At 41.7% G+C, this 26,330-nt stretch overlaps 1 protein-coding gene across 2 annotated transcripts; it reads left to right on the top strand.

Moving 5' to 3' along the window:
* The first annotated feature begins 1,149 nt into the window (after positions 1-1,149).
* On the top strand, positions 1,150-25,498 carry Api5 (apoptosis inhibitor 5). Of its 2 annotated transcripts, none has more exons than XM_075961511.1 (14): positions 1,150-1,383; positions 9,316-9,477; positions 11,106-11,199; positions 11,657-11,722; positions 12,198-12,349; positions 13,246-13,452; positions 13,990-14,094; positions 15,190-15,279; positions 16,217-16,398; positions 17,216-17,309; positions 17,742-17,798; positions 19,283-19,359; positions 19,800-19,936; positions 23,459-25,498. In XM_075961511.1, the coding sequence occupies exons 1-14, from the start codon at positions 1,315-1,317 to the stop codon at positions 23,479-23,481; spliced, it is 1,515 nt and encodes a 504-aa protein (XP_075817626.1). In that variant the 5' UTR covers positions 1,150-1,314; the 3' UTR covers positions 23,482-25,498. The 2 variants fall into 2 exon arrangements, with proteins under 2 accessions (XP_075817626.1, XP_075817624.1); XM_075961509.1 differs by having other exon boundaries at positions 23,454-25,498.
* The last annotated feature ends 832 nt before the right edge of the window (positions 25,499-26,330 follow it).

Below are 26,330 nucleotides of genomic sequence, written 5' to 3'. Positions count from 1 at the left end.
TCTGGAGAGCCACAGAGCTCTGTCTCTCTGTCTCTGTCTCTCTGTCTCTGTCTCTCTCTCTCTCTCTCTCTCTCTCTCTTTCTCATATGAAAAGTCCAATATACATATAAATAAATTCCAATAAATATATGGAATTTATTGGAACGACTTGCAGACTGCAGTCCAACTACTCCAACAGTGGCTACATATGAGTGGAAAGACCAGTCTAGTAGTTGTTCAGTCCCTCGAGGCTAGATATCTCACTCAGCTGGTCTTCTGTGTATGCTGGAATCCCAAAAACATGGGCTCTAATGCCCGTGAAGGAGTGGATGTGCTGGCAAGGCAAGGGCAAGCAGGCGAAGAGCAAAAGCTTCCTTCTTCTAAGTCCCCACATTGGCTCCCAGCAGAGGGTGTGGCTAAGATTGGAGGTGTCTCTTTCTGCCTCAAGGTCTGGATTAAAGGTGTGTCTTTGCCTCAAGATTCGTGTCAGAGTTGTGTATTATCCCTCCTCAAGATCCGAATTACAGGCCAGTGTTTTCCGGTCTCAAGATCCGGATCAATTTCAGTTGGTTCTCTTTTTCCGTGCAGGTTCCAGGGACTGAACTCAGGTTGTCAGGCTTACATGGCAAGCACATTTACCCTCCGGACTATGGCCTCATAACCTTAGATTTTGAGGCAGGTCTTTTAATGAATTTGGAATTGCCTGATTTGAGCTAGGCTGGCTCTCCAGCCAGTTCCAGCAATCCATCAGTCTGCACCTTGCAGGTGCTAAGATCTCAGACCCACGCGCCGCCCCATGCAACTTTTTACTGGGTTCTGGGGAATCTAACTCAGGTCTTCAGCTTGTCCCACAAGCTGAGTCATCTCCCCGGAACCCCTCTCTCTTTTTAATCGCATTTGAATGTTTTCCCTTATTGCGACCCTCCTGGATGAAAAAGAAATGGAGCGTGTGAATTCTCAAACATCGTGTGCTTTCAACTTCTCTCTGTATCTTCTTATTTCTGGTAAATGTAAGAACTTTGCGGAGCAGAAAAAAACAATTCCCACCAACGGGTGCCAGCTCCTTTAGTCCTTGTTTCTTTTCGCACCGCCGAGCGGTAGGGGGCGATAGATCCCGGGACGATGCTCGGCTGCCGCCGCGGGCCCCTCCCGACGCGTCTGTGTCTGCGTAGACGTTGGGGGCGGGGCCGTGCTGTGCGCGGTGACTGGTGGCGGCCCCGGCGGCAGCTACCGGCGTAATAGTGCGGTCGACGGCTTAGATAAGTTCCGTGGAGGCGGCGGTGGCGCCGACTACGTGTTGGGCGGCGGGAGCGGGCCCGGAACTTGGCGCTCAGCATGCCGACGGTGGAGGAGCTGTACCGCAACTACGGCATCCTCGCCGATGCCACGGAGCAAGTGGGCCAGGTGAGTCCGCGGCCTGGAGGGCCCGCCGCTCGGGGAGTTGGGCTCCCGCCGCACTGGGCCGCGTCGCGGGGCGCGCACTCGGGGCGGGAACGCGGCCTCGGCCTGCTCGGGAGCGCGCGGTCCCGCAGTCCGGCCTTCCCCCGGTCTCCCGGGACCCGCGTCTAACCGCGCCGCCTTTCGCATTTCCTGGACTGTGATGAAATGGAAAGTTTTCCTCAAGAGACCGAAATTGTCGGTTCTGGAGGCAGAAGTTGTGAATGATGTAGAAAGAGTAGGATACAGGGCCGGTGCAACGCGCCGGCGGGTCCCTGCTGCCCGGACTTGGATAGGAGCTCGCGGCGGCGGCGGCGGCGGCATTCGTTCCCTGCGCGTTCGGGCGCCTGGCGGGCACCCAGCTGAGGCGGGCGTTGGAGGCGCGGTGGCAGCTTCGTGCTCCCCCGGCGACTAGTGATGCGCGAGGAAAGGACAAGCATTTTGTGTTGTTTCTCACTGGAAGAATTTTGTGAAGAAAGTCGCAGGCAGGGCTGTGGAGAGGGAGGCGATCAAGCCCCAAAAAGAATGTTCTATGAAGTGCTCTCCGCTCATTTTCCCCCAGGCATAGTTTTCAGTACTCTGCTGAATTCCCCGTCTAGGCCTTGAAGCTTTGTTTTGAACTTGAGTTGTTAAGGTCAAGTGCTTGTCCTCTGGGAAAAAGAAGCCAGGCTGGCAAGACGTTTTAGAAGTCCACGTTTTCAGTGCGTAGACGCCTTAGTGATTTCTCAGCGTCCTCATCCCGTACCAAAGAAAGCGTAGCGTCCTTGAGCTGAGCCTTGGAGGAGTCCTTCCTGTCCCGTGGGATGGCTGCAGTTCTAGTAGAACCTTACTAAGTTTGCGGGGAAGAGGGGCGTGTTAGAACTTAACTCAGTATTGCGAACGTACCAATTTCAAGTGGTTTTGTTATGCCCAAATCCGCGGGGCCCCCACAAAAGCCAACAAAGGAGACCGAGTCCCATATGTAAAAGCAAAGAGCCTTTATTTTAATCAAGTTTGCAAACTCTGTCTCTCCGCACGTCCAGCGTATTGGAATACCCGGAGAGCCCCGAGCTCAATTAATTAGAATAGGGTTTTTATAGTAGTAGAGATGGGGGTGAGGGGTTTCTGAGGTTTAGGGCCCCTGATTGGCTGACATTTGTCTTGGGGTGTCCTGTTGAGATACGCTGGCAGGTGTCTCTATCTATACAGCTCTTTGAGTGACCTGCCCAGACTTAGTTTATCATTGCTGGCCCCCACTGTTTTCCTTCCCTACTTTCATGTCTGTGGGGGCTTCATTGTCAGAATGTGAAGGTTCACCCTGACAGATGTGTATACACTGTTAGGCCCCTTGTAAAGCAGACTTTTTCTGCCTCCTACATAAGATGCAAAATACAATGGTCAGTCATAGAGGAATTCGTTGTTCCTAGGAAAAGTGATATGGCAGCTTGGCCAGCGTGCTTTTTTGTTGGTGTTTGTAACTGAGTTAGGGAGGAGTGTAGTGATACTTCATTTGTATTTTAATGAATAACGCTTGCATGAAGACCAGAGAGTAAGGCAGCCTCACTGGTCAGCCTCACAGACCAGGCAGTAGGGACACACACCTTTAATCCCAGTAGCCACACTAGTTTGCCATGGAAACTGGTGGGCAGTGCTGTTGCATGCCTTAAATCCCAGCACTAGAAAGGAATATCAAGACGGAGGAGTCAGCTCTCAGTCTCATCCTGAGGAATCCTGGAGTCAGGATCTCCAATTTCAGACTGAGGTAGAGGTAAGAGCCAGTGGCTGGCTTTTTTTGCTTTTCTGACTTTAAGATTGAACCCCAGTATCTGTCTCTGAATTTTTATTAATCGTGCTACAGAGGCGTGTAGCTGACTGTTCTACCAAAAGTTAAATTTGTCACACATCAGCAAGAGGGGCCAGGGATCGAGCCTAGAATAGGGATTCGTTTCTGGTTCTAGAATGGTGCTCTTCTTTTTTAGATTTTAGGGGTTTTTGTTGTTGTTGTTTGTCTGTTTTGGGTTTGTTGTTTAGCTGTTTGAGACAGGGTTTATTTCTGTAGTCTTGGTTGTGCTGGAACTTGCTCTGTAGAGCAGGCTGGTCTCGAACTCACAGAGATCCACCTGCATCTGCCTCTGTGCTGGGATTAAAGGTGTGTACCACCACTGCTACGTCCAAGAATGGTGCTCTCCTAAAGAGATAAATTGGGAATTTTCCAGGGAAAACTTAGAGACTGTGTACTTGCTGCTGTCCCATTCCCCACTGATTTTTGCTGAAGTAGGGAAAGTATTTTTTGACAACCACCTATTAGAGTACATTAGGGCAGATGGAAGCCAAATTCAGTTTGTGTGGAGAGGGGAGGTATCCTTTTCTGAAATGCCTGAAACCACACATATGTAAGTTGTTCCTTAACTTTCCATTTGACTTTGGAATACTGTAGACGGTATAGGTTGATGAAGTGCCAGGCCCCAGTGTGACCTGGGTTTGAGAAGTGAGAGTTGCATAGATCTCTGTTATCATTTAATTTTTCTATTTCATTTTTGCTGGGTGTGTGTGTGTGTGTGTGTGTGTGTGTGTGTGTGTGTGTGTGTAGATATTCGTGTGTTTATACCTGTGCACACACAATGTGGCAGCCAATGTTAAGATCAGGTGTTCTCCTTATTTACCATTCACCCTATTTTTTGTGACAGATTCTGACTGAATCTGGAGTTCACCCCTTCTGCCAGTCTGGCTATCTAACAAGCCCAGAAATCTTCTTGTTTCTGCCACCCTAGTGCTGGGATTGCAGGTGCACAGTGTGAGCCAAACTTTAATGTAGGTTCTGGGGTTTGAACTCAGGTCCTCATCATACATATCGTAAGCATTTTACCTGCTGAGTCACCTCCCCAGCCCCCCTATGTTATCTTTATGATAAAAAAAATGTTGAATTGATAACAGGAGAGCAAAAATGGCTTTCTCGAGAAAAACCTGCTGTTTGGGAAGAGGGGAAGAGTGCTTAAGAACCAGAAAGTGAAAAGGAAGAGTTTCTCTGGCTCAGGTGAGTGCTGGCGATTTCAAGGATGCTGTATTGTTTTTGAGCATCTGCCAGGTTCTAAGCACTGGGCCTTGGGACCCAACATGAGGGCTGTAGATAGTGGGTAGTCAACCCTTCACGACACTGTAGTGACCACAGTTAAGACACGGACCACTGCATAACCAATACAGTGAGTTCTGTCTGTCTGGTACTTCTTCCCTTTTAGAGAAGATGCCTGGAAAGGCTCTCCAAAAAACATACTGGGCTTAGGATGTTGCTGCAGTTTTAACTAACAAAAGCCAAGTGCTAGCTGAGACACATAAACCATTGCAGAAAGAGAAAATACCTGTTGTGTTTAGTAAAATAAAGTTTCATGTTACATTCTCTAGCAGATTGCTATGTGGACCGTTATGAAACCGACTTTGACAGTTTTTGATCTGTTGTCTTTAATTTGATTTTTTCAGCTCTGCTACTGCAAACCACTCTTTCCCTCTCTAGGTCTCTCTTTCAGGGCAGAACCCCCAAATACAAGGATACACACAAGTCCTCTCAGGCCTAGAAGGACACAGTGGGCACATATGTGTGTACGTGCATATAGAGGCTAGAGGTCACGTCTGTGTTCCTCAGGAGCTCTCCACCTTGTTTGATGAACTAGTCTCGCTGGGACCTGGAGCAGCAAGCTCCAGGGATCCTCCTGCCTCCACTTCCATGGGGGTTACAAGCAGTACCATCATGCCTAGTCCCCAGACATCCTGGGTTTTGCACTAGAAAGTGGCAGTCACTTTCTAGGCAGCAGTCTCCGCAGACACCAGCCTCCCCCAGATCTTATTAGCTAGTTCCCCTCAAGCAACAGATCCTTTCTTTCTCTCTCTCTCTCTCTTGAAGTTTTTTTTTCCATGAAATTTTTATTATTTTGTGCGAGTTTTTCCAGAAGAGGGTATCAGATTGCCTGGAACTGGAACTATAAGAAGTTATGATCCGCCACGTGGATGCTAGGAATCCATCTCCTCTCTGGAAGAGCAGCCAGTGTCTTAACCACCGAGCCATCTCTCCAGCCCAGATTCTTTGTCACTCTTTCTTCATTTATTAATAGTACTTCATGTTTGCATTTTATTTTATGTATAGATTTTTCTTATTCCTTTATTGAATTATAAAGTTGTGGGGATAAATGTTAAATCCTTGCACTGTATCTTCTAGGAAATAATTTCTTAAAGTTAAATAGATACAAAAAAGGAAAAAAATTTACAAGGTCTAACTGATAAATGAAGAGAGCTTTACTTTATAGACAGGTGAGAATCTGTATTTCTAATAAGCAGATTGCAGGTGATAAATTCTAAATAACTTTTATTGTCTCAGAATCTATCATTCTCCTGTCACTGCAGGTACTACACGTGCCTCCCCCATTCCAACTCCACTCCTTCAGGTCCTCTCCTCTGGCTCTCCTCACTGCATTCTGACTCCAGCCTCCGAGTAACCATGATAGAACAATGTGTAACCCACCTTTATTTCACATTTTAACTTAATTTTAAAATGTAAATACTTGTCTAGTGGAAACCTCCATATTCCCAGCACTCTGGAAGGAGAGGGAGAAGGAGGAGCGCTAAGCCAGCCTAGACTGTATAGCAAGTTTTGGGCTAGCCTGAACTACATGTGATATTCTACCCTGTAAAAACTTATTATCTAGCGTGGAGAGATGTCACCTGTCATCAAGCCTGATGACCAGAGTATAGTTTCTAATACCTACATGGAAGAAGGAAAGAACCAACTACCTCAGGTTTTCTTTTGACCTTCCTAAGCTGCCTTGGCACATGTGTCAAGACAGCGGTTAGAGACTGGCAGCAGGCCGATCTGAGGTGCTGTATAAATCCCAAAGCTCTGATTTGTGCATTGCCTCCTGGGGTGGAAGAGGCTTGACTTGCTGACTTGTGATCATGAAATACCACTCTTTTAGTAGCTTTATTCTGTATGATTAAACTACATTCAAGGACCAAGTTCAAATTCTGAAAAGTATATGAAAATACTAGCAACCTAAGTGGTATAAATGCAAACACTCTTGAGTCAAGGAAGAAAGCAGTAATAAGGCTGGGGAGATGGCTCAGTGGTTAAGAGCATTGCCTGCTCTTCCAAAGGTCCTGAGTTCAATTACTGGCAACCACATGGTGGCTCACAACCATCTGTAATGAGGTCTGGTGCCCTCTTCTGACCTGCAGACAGACTATTGTATATGTAATAAATAAATAAATGTTTAAATTTTTTTAAAAATAAAAAATTTTTTAAAAAGCAGTAATATAGTTTAGCTGAAACCCTTTTTTCTTTCAGTGTTTAGTTGCATTTGAGGTTATTTTGCACTGCTAGGCATGGAACCCAGTGCTTACTGTGTGCTAGGCAAGGGTGGCGCCGCTGAGCTGCACCCCAGCCCCTTCATCCTTTTCTTTACTCAAAAAATATATTTATGTGAAAGTCCCATCTTTCACATAGTCTCTGACCAGTTCATGCATACTGCCTATGTTTTAAACATCGCTGCTGCAGCTAATTTTGTTTTATTGGTATATTTTACATAGTGGTTTCATTATATTTTTATATATGTACATAATGTATTTTTCTCATACCCTGTTCACTCTCTCTACTGACCCCTTCCTTTTTCCAGATAGTCCTACTTTCATGTTTTAATTTTGTTGTTTATGACCCAGGGAGTTTGATCCGGATTACACAGGAGCATAGATGAGGGGTTATTTACAGAGCGTGGGTACTTTGCTAGTGCCTCCACCACTGAAGAAAATGTTTTTCCCTCCCCTGGCAGCTAGTAAATACTTAGAGATCTCGGGGAGGGGGTGCAGGGAGGGCTACGGTCTCATGAGTTCCTCCCACTCTGTCAGGACGTTGGCTGGCCCAGTCTTGGGCAAGTATCACAGCTGCTGTAAATTGAGGATGCCGCAACACTGCTCTCCATCCTCGGAATCTGCTGTTCTTCTGTCTTCCTTTCTGGGTGTTCCCTGAGCCTGGAGAGGGATGGCCTATGTCCCACTTTGGCTGTGTTTGCAAGTCACTTATTCTCAGTACTTCGACGTCTTAAGAGTCTCTGACATTCCTTTCTCCACTGCAAACAAGTTTCTCTGAGCAGTGCTGGCAGCAGCACTAACCTAGGAGATAAGTATAATTATTTAGATGACAGTTTGATGAACACATGTCCAATTTAGCAAAATAACAGCTGTAGTTTCCCCACTTGCCCCTATGACCTTTCTGGCCGCAGGCTTCTGACCATATTTACAGTACCAGCTGTGAATTCCTTCATATGGATTGAGCCTCAGTTCCAGTCAGAAAGCAGTTGCCTACTTAACATAACAGAATCACCACTGTTTCTCCATATCTTGCCTCATGTCAGAGTGCATAGCTGAGTAAGACTGTTGCTGACAAGGCCCCCCTGCAGCCTGCAGAGTACCTCAGACATTCTGGCCATCAGGAATGAAGCGTCCAGCTTATTTTCAGCCTGATTTCTCTGTGTCCCACAACCAGAGCATGTAGTATCTTTGTCAGTAAGGTCTTACTACCTAGTTCTGATGGGCAGCCAACCACAATGGCATTACCTGTTTTGTTTGGTGATAGAGGCGTCTATCACCAAGAATGCATAGGGAAGGAGCCCACTTCTGGCACTTGGGTTTTTACTTAATAACCTACACATTCTGGAAATGCCCAGAAGGCACCTCTGTTCAAACTCTTATTCTTAAATTAGCTTATCAATGGCCGGGCTTCCTTAGGCTTTCCTACTTGTATTCTACACTCACACACACACACACACACCTCGCCCATGCACACAATTCTTTTCAGTAGAATACATTGATGAAAATGATTCAAATTGTACCTTATATTTTTCTTGAAGGAACACCTTTAGAGTTCTGTTTTATTATTGTTGAAAACATACCAAAACATGGTTTTAGAAAAGCATCAAAAATATTTACAGTTGGGCTGGTCAGGTGCCTCAGTGACTAAAAGCTCTTGTTGCTCTTGCCAAGTGAGGACCCAGGTTCAATTCCCAGCACCCACATGATGGCTCACAACTGTCTTGTTGCTGTAGTTCAGAGGGTCTGCTCTTCTGGCCACTGTGGTCACTGAATATACAAAGTTCTTAAGTTAATGCTTCTGTTGTTTTGAGACAGTGTCTCACTATGGAACTGTCTGGCCTGGAACTCACCTTGTAGACACCAGGCTGGCCTCGAACTCACATGGAACCCATAGCCATGCTGGGAGAGAGGTGGATAGAGCTGTGCACTATTTGGAATATTTTATGCTGCTGGCAGTCCAAAGTACCACTAAATAATAAGTCACTGATTCCTGGAGATGCTGCTTTATTTTCTATATTAGTAATTACTGAATTTCAGAAATGGATTTCTTTCAACTTCCTCAAGATGCTAATTAGAACCCATGTAGGTGGGAGGCAGGGTAAGACAAGGTCTTGCTATGTAACTTAGGCTGTCTCAAACTTACCACCTTCTTTCTTCAGCCTCCTGAATGCTAGCTAGCATTACTCTATGCCTAGCCAAGGCATCTTTTAGTAAATGTAACACCGCTGTGAGACTTGTCTAATATCTTTCTCCATTTTTAAAAGCATGACAGAATCAAAAGGCCTGGTGATACCTAAATGACGGGATGTTGAGCTATTGAGCAACTTACTTGCTTTTTTCTACTTAAAATTAGGGTCATATTTCTCTCTTTCCTAATTGACAAATAAAACAGACTCGGCAGTAGGGAATGGGGAAATAGAGTAAAAAAGGTCATGTCCAATTTAAGCACTAGTTTTGGAACTAGTGTAAAACTCTAGTGTTTCTAAATATTGGAAGCATCTGTGCATGTGTGGTAAATCTTCCTGTTGCTTCTAGTTCTTAAGTATTGTTTCTTTTTTGTCTTCCTTCCAGCATAAAGATGCCTACCAAGTGATCCTGGATGGTGTGAAAGGCGGCACCAAGGAAAAGCGATTAGCAGCTCAGTTTATTCCAAAATTCTTTAAGCATTTCCCAGAACTGGCTGATTCTGCAATCAATGCACAATTAGACCTCTGTGAGGATGAAGATGTGTCAGTAAGTTTATGACTGACACCTCATTAAGCTTTCTAGTATTTGTGTTTGTAAGAGTAACATGATCAAAGTAGTGATCAGTCCATAATCTGCTATCATAATATGGTTACATTATACCAGACCCAAAAAATACTAAGTTTATTATCTTGTATTTATAAAAAATGCATGGAATAACAATTTTTTGTTTTGCTTTTTCATTATCCACTGATAAAAATGGAATGTAGCTCACATCTTAAATTGTTACTCATATTTTGTATATTAGACTGTTAATGGAATTTTTGTACAGATAGATGTAGTATATGTGTCACAAAACAATAGTTGGTTGCTGTAATACTTGTAACTGATTACCAGATTAAGCATTGACCCTTTTCTCATGGTTCATAATTTACCATTAGCATTTCTAGTTAATGGTGTAGGCTTCTAAAACTTTTTCGGCTATTAGCTCTTAACTTTCTAAATGAAATCAATCAATCACTAGCATTTCATGCAGCAAATGACAGGTATAAACTCTGAATCATTTTTGATGGAAGAGCTAGTAAATTGGAATCTTTTTTAATTCAAATTAAGTAGTCATTATAGAAGGCCCTAAAATAATTCTTGATGAGGACTCCATCATGGTTGCTGTTCTAAAGGAGCAGTATATTAACATACCTAAAAGTCACAGCCCATCAGTTGTATATACAAGTGCCATACAAGCATGTTTGTTACCAATGAACTCTCTGCTGCAGTCCAGTATTTAATATCCCTTCCAGCTGCATTTGTCTTATTTATTCTGTGAAACCTGAATAGTAAACTGAGCCAGTGGCATGTATCTTAGTCCCAGCTACTCAGGAGGCTGAGACAGGAGGATCCATTAAGCCAAGAAGTTTATGGCCAGTCTTGGCAACATAGCAGTATCATGTCTCAAAAACAAACAGGGCAAATTTTGTTCAAACTGTTAGAAACAGGAAGATGGATCAGCAATTAAGAACACCCGTTGCCCTTCTAAAGACCCTATCGCAACACCCACTGGTGCTCACAGTGGCCTCTAACTTCTGTTCCATTGGATCCAGTGTCCTCTTCTTTCATTCTGTCCTTTCTGTGTAGTAGCGCACGCACACACACACACGGGGGCGGGGGGAGTAAAGTAAAAATCTCCCCCTGCCCCACCAAAAATTTTTTTTAGCCTGGCAGTGGCAGGCAGATCTCTGTGAGTTCGAGGCCAGTCTGGTCTACAGAGTAAGTTCCAGGACAGGCCCCAAAGTTACAGAGAAACCCTGTTTTGAAAAAAAAGAAAGAAAATAAAAAACTCATCTTTATGGCTGGTGAGATGGCTTTATACATAAGCCTAACCTAAGTTCGGTCCTCAGATCAGAACCCATGTAAAGGTGGAAAGAATGAACCAACTTCACAAAGTTGTCTTCTGACCTCCACGTGTGCATTTGGGCCATATGTACTTCCCTCCCCATCCTCCACAAAGGTACACACTAATTAAAGTATTTTAAGAAAAAGCATCTTGCATTTTATGATTCATGTGCTCCTTAATATGGTTTCTTAATATGGTTTCAGTTGTCTTAAACAATGAGTTTGTCATTGCTTTTTTATGATGAAGCCATTTTAGTTAATTTTTGTTTGTTTGAAATCATGCTCAGATACGACGCCAAGCCATTAAAGAGCTGCCTCAGTTTGCCACAGGAGAGAATCTTCCAAGAGTAGCAGATATACTGACCCAGCTTCTGCAGACAGGTGAGAGGTTCCTTTGTCACCTTTGCATCTCAATATCCTCTGGAATAGTTGCTGTTCTTGACTCTGCCATGCATGGGCAATGAGCACAGAGGCCCCGCCTCAGCCAGATGACTTGGAACTTCTTTCTTTCATTCAGTGTTATGAAACTCACTGACTTCTGAGTCCGTGACTTGTCTTGTTTAAAATTGTGTTTATAAAGGCATAATGGTAGGCTTCTCTTCAGACTTGTAACATTATCATTTCACCTGTTTCCTGTGGTGCTGTCCCAGGCATGCCCCGTGATGTTCTCTGCCGCTGTAAAGGACTGATGTGTTCCCGATCCTCTGAAAGAGTTGCTTAGTGGCCGTAGGTTGTTTGTTCCATCACCTGTGTGAAACTTTGTTGAATCTTAATTTTGAAAATGAAGGTGTTATTTTAAGTTTATCCTTTATTCATCATGTTACTGTTCTCTCCCCAGATGACTCTGCAGAATTTAACTTGGTGAACAATGCGCTATTAAGTATATTTAAGATGGATGCAAAAGGTAAAGCCAGTTCTATTTCTGAATCATGCTTGGAGTCTTAGGAAACCAGGAAGGAGGCCTGGGCTTTACTCGGGTCTTTTTCATAAAAGTGATGACTGTTCTGAAAAGGGGCCTCCCAGCTTAGATGTTTGGGACTAAATACTAAGTACTACTTAAAATTACTAAGAAGTAATTATAAAATAAATAAATAAAACAGTTCAAATTTCCCCTCAAAATGTGTTAGAAAAGTTCCTTTGGCAACTTTAAAGAATTTTCCCAAAACACTTGGACTTTATGGATATAGTTGGAACGAAATGCCAGTCATACTCAAGCTGATGCCCTGGGAGCCAAGCATGTGGCCTTCTGGTTTGAGCTGTAAAGATTTCAGACTGACTTTGGCCAGCATTGATAGTATCGGGGTGTTTATTCCTCATTTGAACAATGATGAGATAAATGTAAACGCTTCACACTGTACAGTTGCTCTTTTGCTTTACAGGAACATTAGGTGGTTTATTTAGCCAGATTCTTCAAGGAGAAGACATTGTTAGAGAAAGAGCAATTAAATTCCTGTCCACGAAACTTAAGACGCTCCCAGATGAAGTGCTAACTAAAGAAGTTGAAGAGCTCATACTCACTGAATCAAAAAAGGTCTGTTGTAGTCCCCTTGAGATTCACTGGTAATTGTCAGTGTTGGGTGTGCATGAGAGACGTGTCTCACTGCAAAAGTGTTCTTTACCTGCTTTTACCAAAACTCCTTCACACACTTTAATGACTCAGACTAATCTAAAGGGTGTAATCACATTGAAATCCTTGGTGGTGCTATACTAATGGCTCCTTATTCTTCTTTCCCATCTTGAGATGGTAAGAGTATTCTGGAGCATTTTAAAATGAAATAGCATAGTGAAATAATGGAAACAGATTTTTTCCTTGCTGCCTGTAAAATCTTTCAAAAGTATAAAAGCATTTGTATGAGCTGCTTAATTTTTGTTGTGGCAGTAAACAGACTTCCACCATGTTGGTCTATATGAAGCAAGTAGGCAGTGCCTTACATACCCTAGTAATGCCGTGGCTTAAGTTCTTAAGACGTGCTTAGCATTTTAATGAGCACTCCTGGACAGTAGAGACTTACAAATACACAATAGGACAGAATTGCTTAATCATTTCTATCACTCCCCACCCTCACCAGGAACATTTTTATGTATTTTTCTTACTCATTTTGGAAATTTTAATCTGAGTTATACTGTAAAACTGTGGAGTTCTATGTGTTTGTGGTGCTTTATATGTCAAAAAAGAAAATTTTTCTTTAGAATAATTTTGGTCCTCTTAGAGAATACAGCTTCCCCTTCCTCTGAACTTAAAACTTATCCTTTTGTCATACAGAAGCATTAGGATGTAACTGAAATAATGCCACTCTTGCTATTAAGCTCTCTCCCTTCCTCCCTCCCTCCCTCTCTCTCTCTCCATTCCTCCTTCCTTCTCCCTCCCCTCCCTCTGCCCCTCCTACTAATAAAAATGCTGTTCTTCTGAATGACTTTTTTTTTCAGGTCCTGGAAGATGTGACTGGTGAAGAATTTGTTCTGTTCATGAAGATACTGTCCGGGTTAAAAAGCTTACAGACAGTGAGCGGAAGACAGCAGCTGGTAGAGCTGGTAGCAGAACAGGCTGACCTGGAGCAGACCTTCAGCCCCTCAGACCCCGACTGTGTGGACAGGCTCCTGCAGTGCACCCGGCAGGCCGTGCCTCTCTTCTCTGTGAGCTTTGTTCCACATAGCTGATACTTGGGTTACTCTTAACTCTGTCCATATTTACTTAAACATTCCCCAGACTTTTGCACGAAAGCATTCTTAGTGTAGTGGAGCACGTAGAAGCAAAGTGACACTGTCGGAACCCAGAGCAGCAAGAAGTAGCTCTGAGGGGTTGCTTAGAAACTTTGAGAGGTGTGAGAACTTACATTCTGTCTCCAGCTTTGTTTCCCTTGGATGAGTTTTCTGAGATGTGTATGCCTTACTTTGAAAACCATAAAGGATCTGTCCTTATTGGAAGACAATAAGGACAGTATGTAATACTACTATGTGGTGTGTAAATCCAGCACTAAAGCACTAGAGAGTGAAAAGGGAGATCCAAGATATATCCACGTCCCAATGTTCCAGGAGACCTTGCAAGGAAGGTCACATAATGGTGGGATACTTAGTTCACACTTTTAAATGGCAGTCTACTTACTATTATAATCTTTGAAAAAGAGACTTTTTGTTTGTTTTGTGACTTTTGTTTTTGCATTGTTTTTACAGAAAAATGTCCATTCTACGAGGTTTGTGACATATTTCTGTGAGCAAGTGCTCCCTAATCTCAGTACCCTAACTACCCCAGTGGAGGGTCTTGATATACAGTTGGAGGTAAGAGAATATTGCTGCTTTCAGCACCAAAAAGCTTTCCCATATTTCAGTAGAAATGTGACTCACTGGCTTAGATCTAATTTCCAAGGGGGTAATTGAAATGTCTGGCAGTGCTAGCCAGTAATCTCCTAGGTCAGAATTAATTGCATAGGAGTGATTTATGGATCCCATTATAGCTGCTGCGGTGGGACAGCACTGAACGGAGTTTATGCCTTTGAAGCCTAAATATTTTTAAATAAGGTACTTAATTCATGACAGTTTGCCAGACAGTTAACCTATATTGGGCCAGTGGGATGGTTCAAGCAGATAAAGGTTTTTGCTACCAAGCCTGTCCTCCAGGGGAGCAAGCAGCCTCCTGCTTTGGATCTCAATTGTACAGACACAGTTCTGTGGCATCTGTTGTTTCGTGTGTTTACTGTGTCACTCCTCCAGCATTTCTTTGTACTCCTGTGTCACACTGTGTGGCACAGAGCCAGACTCTGAACAGCCATAATGGTGGTGAATTGACTGAAACCTGGGAATGCATGCCATTTCCTTCAACATCCTCTAGAACAGGGAATATGGGTATATATTGCTTCAGATGTCCTAGGCTAAGCTGGTCAATCTGAGATTGGAGGGAACAGGATGAACTTCCAGATACTGGCAGTTACTAGCATTTTCAGATAGTACTAAAGTCTAACTTCAGTAATTAGTAAGAATCCACCTTAATTAAATTTGAGAGACTGGCTGCTGTTACACATTTTAAGTGATGCTTGGTGGTTTAATGTATTTATCAATTTTCAGTATACTTAACACTGTTACTATGAGCCTATAGTAGAAAGGGTCATGGGTATTCTCCTTGCTTCCCACAGATGTATTGGGAATTAGGGGTCCTGGGTTTGCTCAGAAACGGACCTCATGACTGTACTAAGGGCCTTCATTTTCTTGAATGTTTAATTGTAACATTTCATCTCTAGGGACATTTCCAGTTCTAACATGATTCTGAAAAGCATAATTGAAAATAAGCACAGTCTTTTAAAGGTGTACAGAATCACTCTCATTCCATAGCCCTTGCTCATTTAAAAATAGTTCTAATGGGAAATTTGTATGTTTTAGGTATTAAAATTGTTAGCCGAGATGAGTTCATTTTGTGGTGACATGGAAAAACTAGAAACAAATTTAAGAAAACTATTTGATAAATTACTGGTAAGAGCTTTCTTCTTTCCTTGTGGGGTGGTCCGTTTATAGCCTTAAAGACTTCATTTACTGTTCATTTTGACATGGTGAGAACTTGGCTTTTGAAATGTACTTTGAACACTAATTCTAATGAGTGCTCAGACCTCATGTTTCCTCCTGTAAGGAAGTCTCTTTCCTGATGTTGATGCTTTGTGTAAAGATCACCCATGATTTAGAAACTAGATCATCCCCTTGCTCCCAAATCAAAATGATAGGTCCATGAAAAAGAATCACTGGTTCTTCTGATTGTGCTAAATAGTCTACAAACTCTAGCTGTAGCTGGCATGGGAAGGTCATTTGTTCCAGGCCGCCAACTAGGTAGCTGCCTTAGGCCAAGTAGCTTTAGCAACCAGGAAATAGTCTGTCAGTTAAGTTGTAATTGTGGAGAAAATAGGCCATCTGATAAAAATCATTGTCAGCATCATTGAGTGACTCTTGTATTTGATGTGGGCAGTTACATAAATGACCAGAGGTAAGCCTTAGGCCCTTGGCATATATGGAGACATTGAACATCTGCTATTTCCAGACTTTGTGGGGTAGACCGGTTGATGTAAGGCTGATATTGAATGTCTGTGTCACACTCTCAGTGTAAAGAGTATGGACTTCAGGAAATACTTTTTTTAATTCATTAAGATTATAAAGTCTTGGTGTACATTGAATCTTATCTCTGAGCTTTGGTGCCTAGTGCCTAAAGTTATCTATTTCCACTTTTGTTATTAATAATAGCAGCTGTAACATAGGTTAATAATGATAGCTGATGTGCCAGAGCGTTGGTCCAATAGGTCCTAGCTCAATTCTAGTCTGTTTTTAGTGTTCCATGTCTTAGAGCCACGCCTTAGGATTACATGGGTATTTATAACAAGAGGCTTTAGAACATCCTGCAAACATCTGGTCTCTCCTGTCTTAGGAGTATATGCCTCTTCCTCCAGAAGAAGCAGAAAATGGAGAGAACGCTGGCAATGAAGAACCCAAGCTGCAGTTCAGTTATGTGGAATGTTTATTATACAGTTTTCACCAATTGGGCCGAAAACTTCCAGATTTCTTAACAGCCAAACTGAATGCAGAAAAGCTCAAAGATTTCAAAATCAGGTACTATATGATAGAAGTAGTTTAGTCCTTGGCAAAGATGAAAAAATCTTCAAGCTCCTTTAGTTTTGATTGTGTTTTATAATATCTGATTCTCCCCATTCTTTATATAGTGGAATAGGATGAGAGTCCAGAAGACACATGTTTGTAGCATTTCACAGATGTGACATTACAGATGTCTGGTGGGAAGGGAACTTTCAAACAAATGAACTCTGATTCTTCTCACTTGCCCCAATTCCTTGGGCAACCACTCTACTCCTTAGATTTTTCTCATCTGTTATATTTGAATGACTGTAGCAATGTGAGTAAGCTAGTCCAATGCCCAGCACCTAGGAGGTGTCGGATACCTGTGTCTGCAGCGGATGATGTGCAGCAGTGGTGGAGCAGCAGTGCTAGGAAAGTTAGTGCCTGGTTTTCATAGGACACTTTCAATAGAATCATTCCATTAACAAACCTGCATCTTACATTTTGCAGTGTTTGAGCCTCACTGTCACCTGCTAACTCTAATTTTTCCCTGGGAGTGGTTTACTATGATCGTACGGGCATCATGGCTCACAGACTCGATAGTCAAGAAGCTAAGGTTTAATAATCACTTGGGCACAGTAGAGGCCAGCCTGGACAGCATAGTGAGTATCCATCTCAGCATCAAATGCTTGATGAGATACTTGATCAGAAACAAACTACTTAAGAAAGTGCCTTTTTTGTTTGTTTGTTTCATGTAGCCATTTTTTTTTTTGCACTGTGGATTGTTCTGCGACAGTAGATTATTTAAGAACAAAATTGAAGTGATGAATTACTGATTAAATACTTTGTCATTTAGGTTGCAATACTTTGCTCGAGGCCTTCAGGTTTATATCAGACAACTTCGATTGGCTCTCCAGGGTAAAACAGGCGAGGCCTTAAAAACCGAGGAGGTAAGAATGCTGGTAGCTGATGACACAAAAGTTGTCAGTCCTATGACAGACTTTGTGGGTCCTTGCTGGGATTTGGGTCTCTCTGATCTTCATAATAAAAGCCAGCTTCATTGCACTCCTAACAACACTTTCCTGTTTTCATTAAACTTCCTATAGTTTATACTGGTTTCCTTTAAGATGATTCTTAGAAACTATATGCCCTGTGTGTTTATCATATGAATTGCAGGTCGTCCTTTGTCTAGCCTGCCAAAGAAGCATGGTTGATTTGCTTAGTATAAGAAATGGGGAAGGAAGAAAAACAAAAACACATTCTGTAGATTTAAACCTCTGCCTAGAAATTCTCTACCTAGCGATGTGAATCTGGTTGCATGCAGAATGGGATGTATACATAGAACTTACTGATTTTTAATTTTCTGCTCCCTTTACATACAGAACAAGATAAAAGTCGTTGCCTTGAAAATAACAAATAATATCAATGTTTTGATCAAGGTAAGTCCCTTTCTCCCTGACCTGCCAGCTAACTAGAGTCAGTGCAAAAGGTTTTCTGTGTGTCTGCAATGGGGAGATGTCATTTCCTTCCTAATATTTGCCTTCTGATTTTAAAAACTTTATACTTCTTTGTAATACTAACTGATATTTCTTGAGCTAACCTGAATTTAAAAGGTTGGAAAAGATGAGTGAGCCATGCAAAGCAGTCAGCAAATAGAGATAGACTTAGAAATTTCAGTAGCTTAAAGTTCTGGTGTGTTATTTTTGTTTTGTTTTGAAGACTTGACTTTTTTTTTAAGAATGATGTATTCATATTTTGTGCACGTTGGCTTTTTGCCTACATGGTGTCTGGGTGAGGGTGTTTGCATGATCTGAAACTGGAGTTACAGACAGTTGTGAGCTGCCATGTGGGGGCTGGGAATTGAACCCAGGTCCTCTGGCAAAGTAACCAGTGCTTTTTACCAGTGAGCCATCTCTGCAGCCCCCAGTTCTGGTGATCTTAATGTTATTGGATCCTTTTGAAGTCAGTGAAACTTGGCATTGCCTGTTGTAATAATGGGCAGTGCTGTGCAGCACATGAAATGTTTTCCTGTGGCCTTCCTTATCTGTGTAATTCATTTGATTTTTCTGTGCTGCAGGCTAGTGGTACCTTGCCTTTAAGTTATAATTACTCTCCTGTTCTTTTTCCTAAATAAAGCCAGAGCATAAAGCCTGACAGTGAGGACAAGTATGCTGTCAACTAATGTATAAGAAAGTGCTTTTTATCTAGAACACAGCATTCCAGAGAAAACAATAGTGTCATTAGACATGAAGGATGAGTGTCACATTGCTAGGATAAGAAGTGAAAAGGCATTCAGAGCAGAGTCAGTGAATGTGTGGTGTGCTTTATAATTCTACCACTCAAAAGGTAGAGGCAGGAGAATGGCTACAAGTTCAAGATAGACCTGCCCAACGAAGTGAAACCATTCCTCCTCAACACCCAGCCCTAACCTACTCCTTTCAAAGCTTTATAATATATAAAGCTACTATTTATTACCTGGGTTCAATCAGTGCCCATGTAAAAAGTCAAGCAAAGTGTGTGCATGTAATGCTAGCACTGGGGAGGCAGAGACAGGAACCCTTGGAACTTGTTGGCCAACCAGTCTAGTAGATTCTCTGAGCCCCACCCAGCTCACATTTTCTCTTTCATTGTTATGTATTATACCCAGGGCCTCACACAAAACCATTATTTAAAATGTGATGTGTCTTCCTAGCCAGGAGGTGGTGACACATGCCTTTAATCCCAGCACTTAGAAGGCAAAGGCCTGTGTGTAGATCTCTAAGTTTGAGGCTAGCCTGGTCTACAAAGTGAGTTCCAGGACAGCCAGGGCTACACAGAGAAGTCTCAAAAAACCAAAATCTTCCTGCCCCCTTCCTCGCCCAGTATTTTCTAACGTTAGCACATCCATTAGAAGTCTTGACTGATTCTTGTTTTGTCTCTCCAGGATCTCTTCCACATTCCTCCTTCTTATAAGAGCACAGTAACATTGTCCTGGAAACCTGTACAGAAAGTTGAGATTGGGTAAGAAATGGGTTTTAAAGAGATTCAAGAGTAAACAAATCCTGAGTACACTGATAGTGAAATGATTCTCAAGAAATTGTTAAAATATGATGTTCAGAAAGAGGATTTAAAGTACAAGTCTTATGCCAGGGCTTTACAAGAGAGGGTGGTAGTGACAGCCCTGGAGTGCTTGGTTATGTTTCCTGTCACATTACTAGACTTTGTTGGTAGGTTTGCACGGTCAACACTGCATATGTCTTTGAAACCACGTTTCAAGTAATGTGAATGCTCTTTGGTAATTCCCGTATAACTGTATAACCCAACAGTTACTCTGATGGTATGGAACTTTGTTTACTTTCTTATGTGACTGTCCTCTTTAGCTCACAGAATAATTTAGGACTGTGTTGTAGCTTTTGGCATAATACAGTGCTTTTTAACTATTGCTTTTCCCACTGTTATAGGCAAAAGAGAGCCAGTGAAGACACAAGTTCAGGTTCACCACCCAAGAAATCTCCAGGTGGACCAAAAAGGGATGCCAGACAGATTTATAATCCTCCCAGTGGGAAGTACAGCAGCAATTTGGGCAACTTTAATTATGGTGAGCGTTTTCGTTTGGGTACAAGCAGTCCAAGAGATTAGGTAGAAAGTGGTACGTGCTTTTAATTGTGAATTATATATAGTTCTGTTAGGTTGCTTTTCTTGAGTTAGCCTGGAAAAGGGAGCCACTGGAGAAATAATCCCATTTCTCTATAACTCTTGTGGGCTCACTGAACCAACATGTGACACCTAAGCACTTGAAAAGGAAAATATGCCTGCTGTAGTTATAGGAACCAGGAAGTTGTCATGAGCCATCATGTCCACTCTCCATGAATGGAAAGATACAACTCTGGCAAATGTGGTGTAGAGGGTCTCTGGACTTGTCAGCCTGTTGCTGAAAATACTCAGGTTTTCTGTTGCTAGTTGGAAGAGAAGCCATAGAAATGGGGGCAGGAGGTAGAACATTGTGTGGCTGTGAGGCTGCTGTTATACTGCCTTCTTTTGCCCAAAATGCAAATTTCCTGCCACTACTTTATACTCCCCCTTGGCTAGGAGAACTTCCCACCTGTCCATTCTCTCTGAAGGCTTATTGAATCAGTAATGAAGTCTGTCTCTTACTGGCTTTTCCCCATATAAGTCCTTTTTTGAAAGAATGAATAACAGGCCGGGTGGTGGTGGTGGCACACACCTTTAATCCCAGCACTTGGGAGGCAGAGGCAGGTGGATCTCTGAGTTCAAGGCCAACCTGGTCTACAAGAGCTTATTCCGGGACAGCCAGGACTGTAAAACAGAGAAACTCTCGTCTTGAAAAACCAAGAAAAAACAGAATGAAGAACACATGGGGCATAATGACATATACCTATAATCCCAGTGCTCAGGAGGGTGAGATAGAAGGATCATAAGTTCAAGGCAAGCCAGAGTCAAAATGAGCAGAAGTAGCCCACCCAGCCCCGTTTTTGTTTAGGAAAAGCTTAATACTAGAAACCCCAACTCTAGAGAGGCAGTCAAGGTCATCATCTGGATAGAAGGTTTGAGGTCAGCCTGAGCCACTAGAGCGTGTCTCAATGATAACAGTATCAGCAACATCATAACAATAGCAACCAAACATTAATGTGATTGATTTTGATTGCTAAATATAATTAATTCTGCAGTATTGTTTTTTTAAGTATATTCTGAGCCATATTTTACTTTATATTCTATTTCTGTTTCCAAGTGACATAATGGTGACATTAAATAAATTCCTCTATTGAAGAAAGCCAGCTTTATAGTCTGAGAAAAGAACTCTTCTATGTAAATGAGCTCTTGTTTGTTTGGTTGTTTTTTTTATTTTCGAGACAAGGTTTCTCTGTGTAACAGCCCTGGCTGTCCTGGAACTCACTTTGTACACCAAGCTGGCCTTGAACTTGGAGATCCACCTGCCTTTGCCTCCAGAGTTTAAAGACTTGCACCACTACTTCATGGCATTAAGTGACCTCTTAAAGACTTATTTAGGTGCTATATTGAATGGTATTTATCTAACTGGATATAAATATGCATCTCTTTGCTTCTTATCTGAAAAATAGGGACAGCAGAACTCTTAGGAGCCTCAGATAATATTTTTGAGAGCATTTTGCAAACAGAAAAGAGTCTCCATTGTTTTATTACATTGGATATTATCTTCTGATAATTTGGCTTAATGTGTTATCTGTACTAATCAGAAAATCAGCAGTTAGATGATATGAGGGTGTATATAGCATGAATGAAAGTAGCCATGAGCTTTTTTGCACAGTACATTAAAAAGTTTCTCTTTACTTGGGCAGTCACGTGCCTACTATGAGTTTCCACAAAGATTTTTGTCTCATAGAACTCTCTGTGTGCCTGATAAAAGTTCGAGAAGAAATGCAGAAAATGTAACACCTTAGCTTGTTTGCCAGTAAACCAGGATGTGATTATATTTTAATTTTAAAATCTGCAAAAAATAAAATCCGGTCTCAATAAATAAAAGTGGGGTATGGTGGTAAACACCTTTAATTAATTCTAGCACTTAGGAGGCAGGGACAGACAGATCTCTTGAGTTCAAGACCAGCTTGATATATATATATATATATTACAAGTTCCAGAACATCCAAAGCTGAGATAGACAGAGACAGACAGAGAGATACAGAGGGGGAGGGAGGGAGGGAGGGAGGGAGGGAGGGAGGGAGGGAGGGAGGGAGGGAGGGAGGGAGGGAGGGGAAGGAGAGAGGTATTGACTAGATTGGAGAAGTCTAGTTAGTTTTCTGTCTCAGATTGAATTACTTTTTCTTCTTGGGAAAAGGAGAGATTTCATCAGAAAACCATCTGATAAGCAATACTGTCAAAAATTTTAAAATGGATTGTAAAATTGACCTAAAAGGTATTTTTCAAGACACCAAAATTGTGGATCAGAAAGATAAATGCCAGCCTTTATTGCTGCAGTGAAGAAGTTCAACACAGACTGATTTCATTTGCCCACGATGAACAGACAGTTTCTTCACTGGAGAGAGTCTTTTGAGCTAATTCTTCATGATCTTGTTCTCCTGTGTGCCTTGACTTTCAGCAAAAGATGTACTATGCTCACTCAGAATATATGTGTGTGTAACACACAGCTTTCTGACAGTTCTGGGGAGCTCATAGAGCCCATGAAAGAATGAAAAGGCTCAGCACTAAACCTGCACTTACCGTGAATGCCAGTGCTGTGTAGATAGTGAAGTCACAAGGAAGGACACTGCCTTTGTGTCACATACAAAAGGGCAGCCTTGTAGTAATAAGAGCGGCGGGGCTGCGTCTCCAGCTCCCCAGCTGCCTCACTAGCTTATGCCCCGAAATAATTACACGGACACTGTATTCTTTTAAACACTGCTTGGCCCATTCTGCTCTAGCCCTTACTGGCCAATTCTGATATCCCAATCAACCCATCCTTTCCGGGAAGATTCTAGCCTACGTCCATCCTGGGTTGGAGCTTCATCGCGTGTGTCTGCCTGGGAGTAGGGCATGGCATCTCTCTGAGGCGTCTGCTCCCGAGAGGAGAGCTGTCGAGTCTGAGCTCACTTCCTCTTCCTCCCAGCATTCTGTTCTGTTTACTCCTCCCACCTATGTTTTAACCTATGAGGGCCAGCCAAGCAGTTTCTTTATTTTTTTAACCAATGACCTTCCTCCATCACAACCTCATTGTCCAAATCGATAGTTTAAGATACTTCTCGTATATAAAGATCAAAGATGTTTTTGTTGCATTGTTAATTCTTTAGTAAGTGCAGGCATTTTAATAGTTTTATTCTTTGATAGTAATGGCACCAAAATAAAAACTTACAAGTATGATTATCCTAGCATTGTCGCTTTGCAACAACTTTGCTATGAGAAGCATTTAACCAAACTGTCTGGCACTCTGCTTGCTGTTTACCTCTCTGTTTCTGTAAATGTTGTCCTGGTTTGATGGACAGTGAATTTGAAGACAGTAGGAGAACACCACTTTAGCTTTTATAAGGCCTGCTGCAGTTTTCAGAACTACAAGCTGTATTTTTTCTACTTGCTGAACCATGAAATTCTGAGCAAGACCTAAACCATTGTTCGCTTTTTCGTAGAGCAGAGAGGAGCCTTCAGGGGAAGTAGAGGAGGCCGTGGTTGGGGAACACGAGGAAATCGTAGTCGAGGAAGACTCTACTGAGTGCAACATCACATTCTTCAGCATTGTCATGAGCTTAATATTCTTAAATCTACTACTCATTGGATTGCCGGGGATGTCCCTTTAACAGGACTGCTGCCTTCAGCTGAAAACGTAATGTTCTTTCTACCTTTGTATGTATGATCTACTTTTGTAACAGACCATGGTTGTGTCCAAGGTAAAACCACAACAATATTTTTGGATGCTTTATCTGCAGCTTTGACTTCTTTTCAAAATAGCCTCATTATTAGATTTCATTTTGTGAATCTTGCTTTTAAACATCTTCATAATTTGTTATTAAGAACTGAATCTAATGAAAAATTTCAGTCTAGCTCGTGATCTGGTAAAGCCAATCACTTTTGAAAGGTTACTTATTTTCCTCCCCAGTCTGTTCCAGTTTTTTGCCCAATACATGGAGAAGAGTAATGATCAATCTTAACCTTTTGCTAATGAAGCTGCTAGGCAGTGTGTAGCATTCCTACTAAGACTCGTAGAAATTAAACACTTCTTACAGTGTACAAGTGACATTAAGTTTTTAGGAAGCAGTAAGTTTTGCATTGCTTCCTTCACTCTTCTCCATTTTTGGGGATATAGCTTTTGAACACAGGGTCTTATTTGAATAGGAGTACATATGCATAATATACATATAAACATAAGCATATGTTGTGTGTGTATATGTGCGTGCCATGGAACTTGAGTGTACAACAAATCACAATTTAAATTCTAGGAATGGGTCATCTGACACAGTGATTATCCTTTTGAGGCTGAAATGAATCCATTACTAACTTGGTATCCAGGTTTTCAATCCAGTAGGGAGGAATTTGAGTCATACTTACATGATTAAAATTGTTTAAAACTGAAAACAGAGGTCGTATTTTCAGTGACAAATTTGAAGATCTTGTTGGTGAAATATAGCCAGATCTGGTGTACATACAGGTTCTCACAGGATGGATAGTATAATTTAGGGTTTGGAAACTTAACCAGGGCTACCCAGGAAAGTGACTTGATGACATACTATCATTAAATAAGAGATGCTCACTCCGTTTGCTTTTGCCACTTTCAAAATTTAACTTCTCAGGTTATTAATCAGATTATTGTATAAGTTAGCCAGTAGTCTTTAGATTAAAACAACAGATGGGAGGTCTGTGGAGTGCCTCATATCGTGGACATTTTTAGTGGCTCAGACCCTTTGTTTTTCATTTGAATGTTTCATATATTTTTGTTCCAGTTAATCTTCCTTCCCTAAATTTGCTATTCAAATCAAATATCCAGATGTCATTGCTAGTAGTTTTGTTGTTTGTTGGGTTTTTTTGTTTTGTTTTGAGGTTTCGATTCCTACACAGGTGTCCTCGTTACCATTACTTCTACACTGGGAAAAAAGCAAAACCCCTTTGTGAGAATTACTGCATATAATTTATGGAGGAAATATTCTAGAAGTCTAGATGATACAAGTGAGCACAACAAGTTGGTCAGCTTGACTATGGAGTGCTGGCAATAATCTCTGAACATTCCACATGATTGAGCTGAACCTAGGCTCCCTTGGAATCTGAACAGATGTAGGAACATGGGATTGCCAGTTGAAAACTGACCATCTAGTATGGACCTCAGATACATCAGCCATGGTCTAACACCATTTTGAGTACAAAAATGAATTGGACTACAGCAATATAATTTTGAACATGGTGTAATTTTTCCTTTCTCTTGTCTGAGTGTATTTGTAAACTCAGCAGAAATAACTTGACCTCATGTCTGATGCAGAGCTCACTGCATTCCTCCCTCTTCCCTTTGTTCCCTTTCCCTTGCCTAGGCAATAGTGCATAACTTACTGTTCTTTTGCTTCAGAGATTTGAATGAAAATCTTCATGCCATAAATATGTTTTTTCTTCTTCAAGACACCTGTTTATCCCCTTGTTTAAATGTAAATGTTCCCTTATGCTTTTGAAATAAATTTCCTTTTGTAATTTTGTTTTGTGTCTTAGTGTTATAATTATAACATAAGATTCTTGGATATTATTAGCATTTATTGATTGCTAATGGTGAACTGATAGATCTTAAATATAAAGATGAAAAACGTGCTCTGTCGTCAAGGTCAATTTTGATTCAGTCTTGCAAGCCATCTGTTTTTATTATATTTTTATAAGTAAATACAATCTTCCAAAAAAAGATTTGTTTCTTTTTGTTGAAACAGTGTCAGCAGAGTTGTAACATGGTCCCTTGCCTGTAATCCCATCAGGAAGCTGAGACATGAGAATCACAAGTTCTAGTTTAGGCTGCATAGTAAGACTCTTCTAGTATTTGAGGATGGAAAAATATCAGCCAGGTTCCATGACAAACACCTGTAATCCCAGCAAACGGGAGCCCGAAGCAGGAGGATCACAAGTTTGAAGCAAGTCTAAGCTAAAGAGATCTATTCTTTAAAATAAAAACCTGGTCCAGCCAATGAAGGAGCTTCCTTCCAAGCTGGACAACCTAAGTTCAATCCCCTAGCTGGTGGAGAGAACCAACTCAGTGAAAGTTGTCCTATTACCGACCACAAACTCACACTTAATATAATAAAATTTTAATAAAAACCCGCATCAAATTCTTAAGAAATCATCATAAAATCTGTCCTGACTGCTCTTATAGAGAACCCCAGTTTAGTTCCCAGCATCCTCATTAGGCAGTTATGCCTGTTCCTCCTCAATAAGCATCTGTGTTCATGTGTACATACCCACATTCAGAGATAAATGCATAATTTTTTTAAAAAATAAACTTTTAACAGTTACTGTTACATACTATACATTTACTGTTACATACT

Source organism: Microtus pennsylvanicus, chromosome 2 (assembly GCF_037038515.1).
Source record: "Microtus pennsylvanicus isolate mMicPen1 chromosome 2, mMicPen1.hap1, whole genome shotgun sequence".
Taxonomy (NCBI): Eukaryota; Metazoa; Chordata; class Mammalia; order Rodentia; family Cricetidae; genus Microtus; species Microtus pennsylvanicus.
Note: the sequence above shows the minus strand (reverse complement) of the source record. Positions and strands in the feature narration are given on the sequence as shown.

Bases quoted from the DNA above. Each gene is read 5' to 3' on its own strand.
- Api5 (XM_075961509.1), top strand. From the start codon at position 1,315: ATGCCGACGGTGGAGGAGCTGTACCGCAACTACGGCATCCTCGCCGAT. The intron at 11,200-11,656 runs GTGAGAGGTTCC...TTCTCTCCCCAG, and splicing joins GACCCAGCTTCTGCAGACAG to ATGACTCTGCAGAATTTAAC. The intron at 15,280-16,216 runs GTAAGAGCTTTC...CTCCTGTCTTAG, and splicing joins AACTATTTGATAAATTACTG to GAGTATATGCCTCTTCCTCC.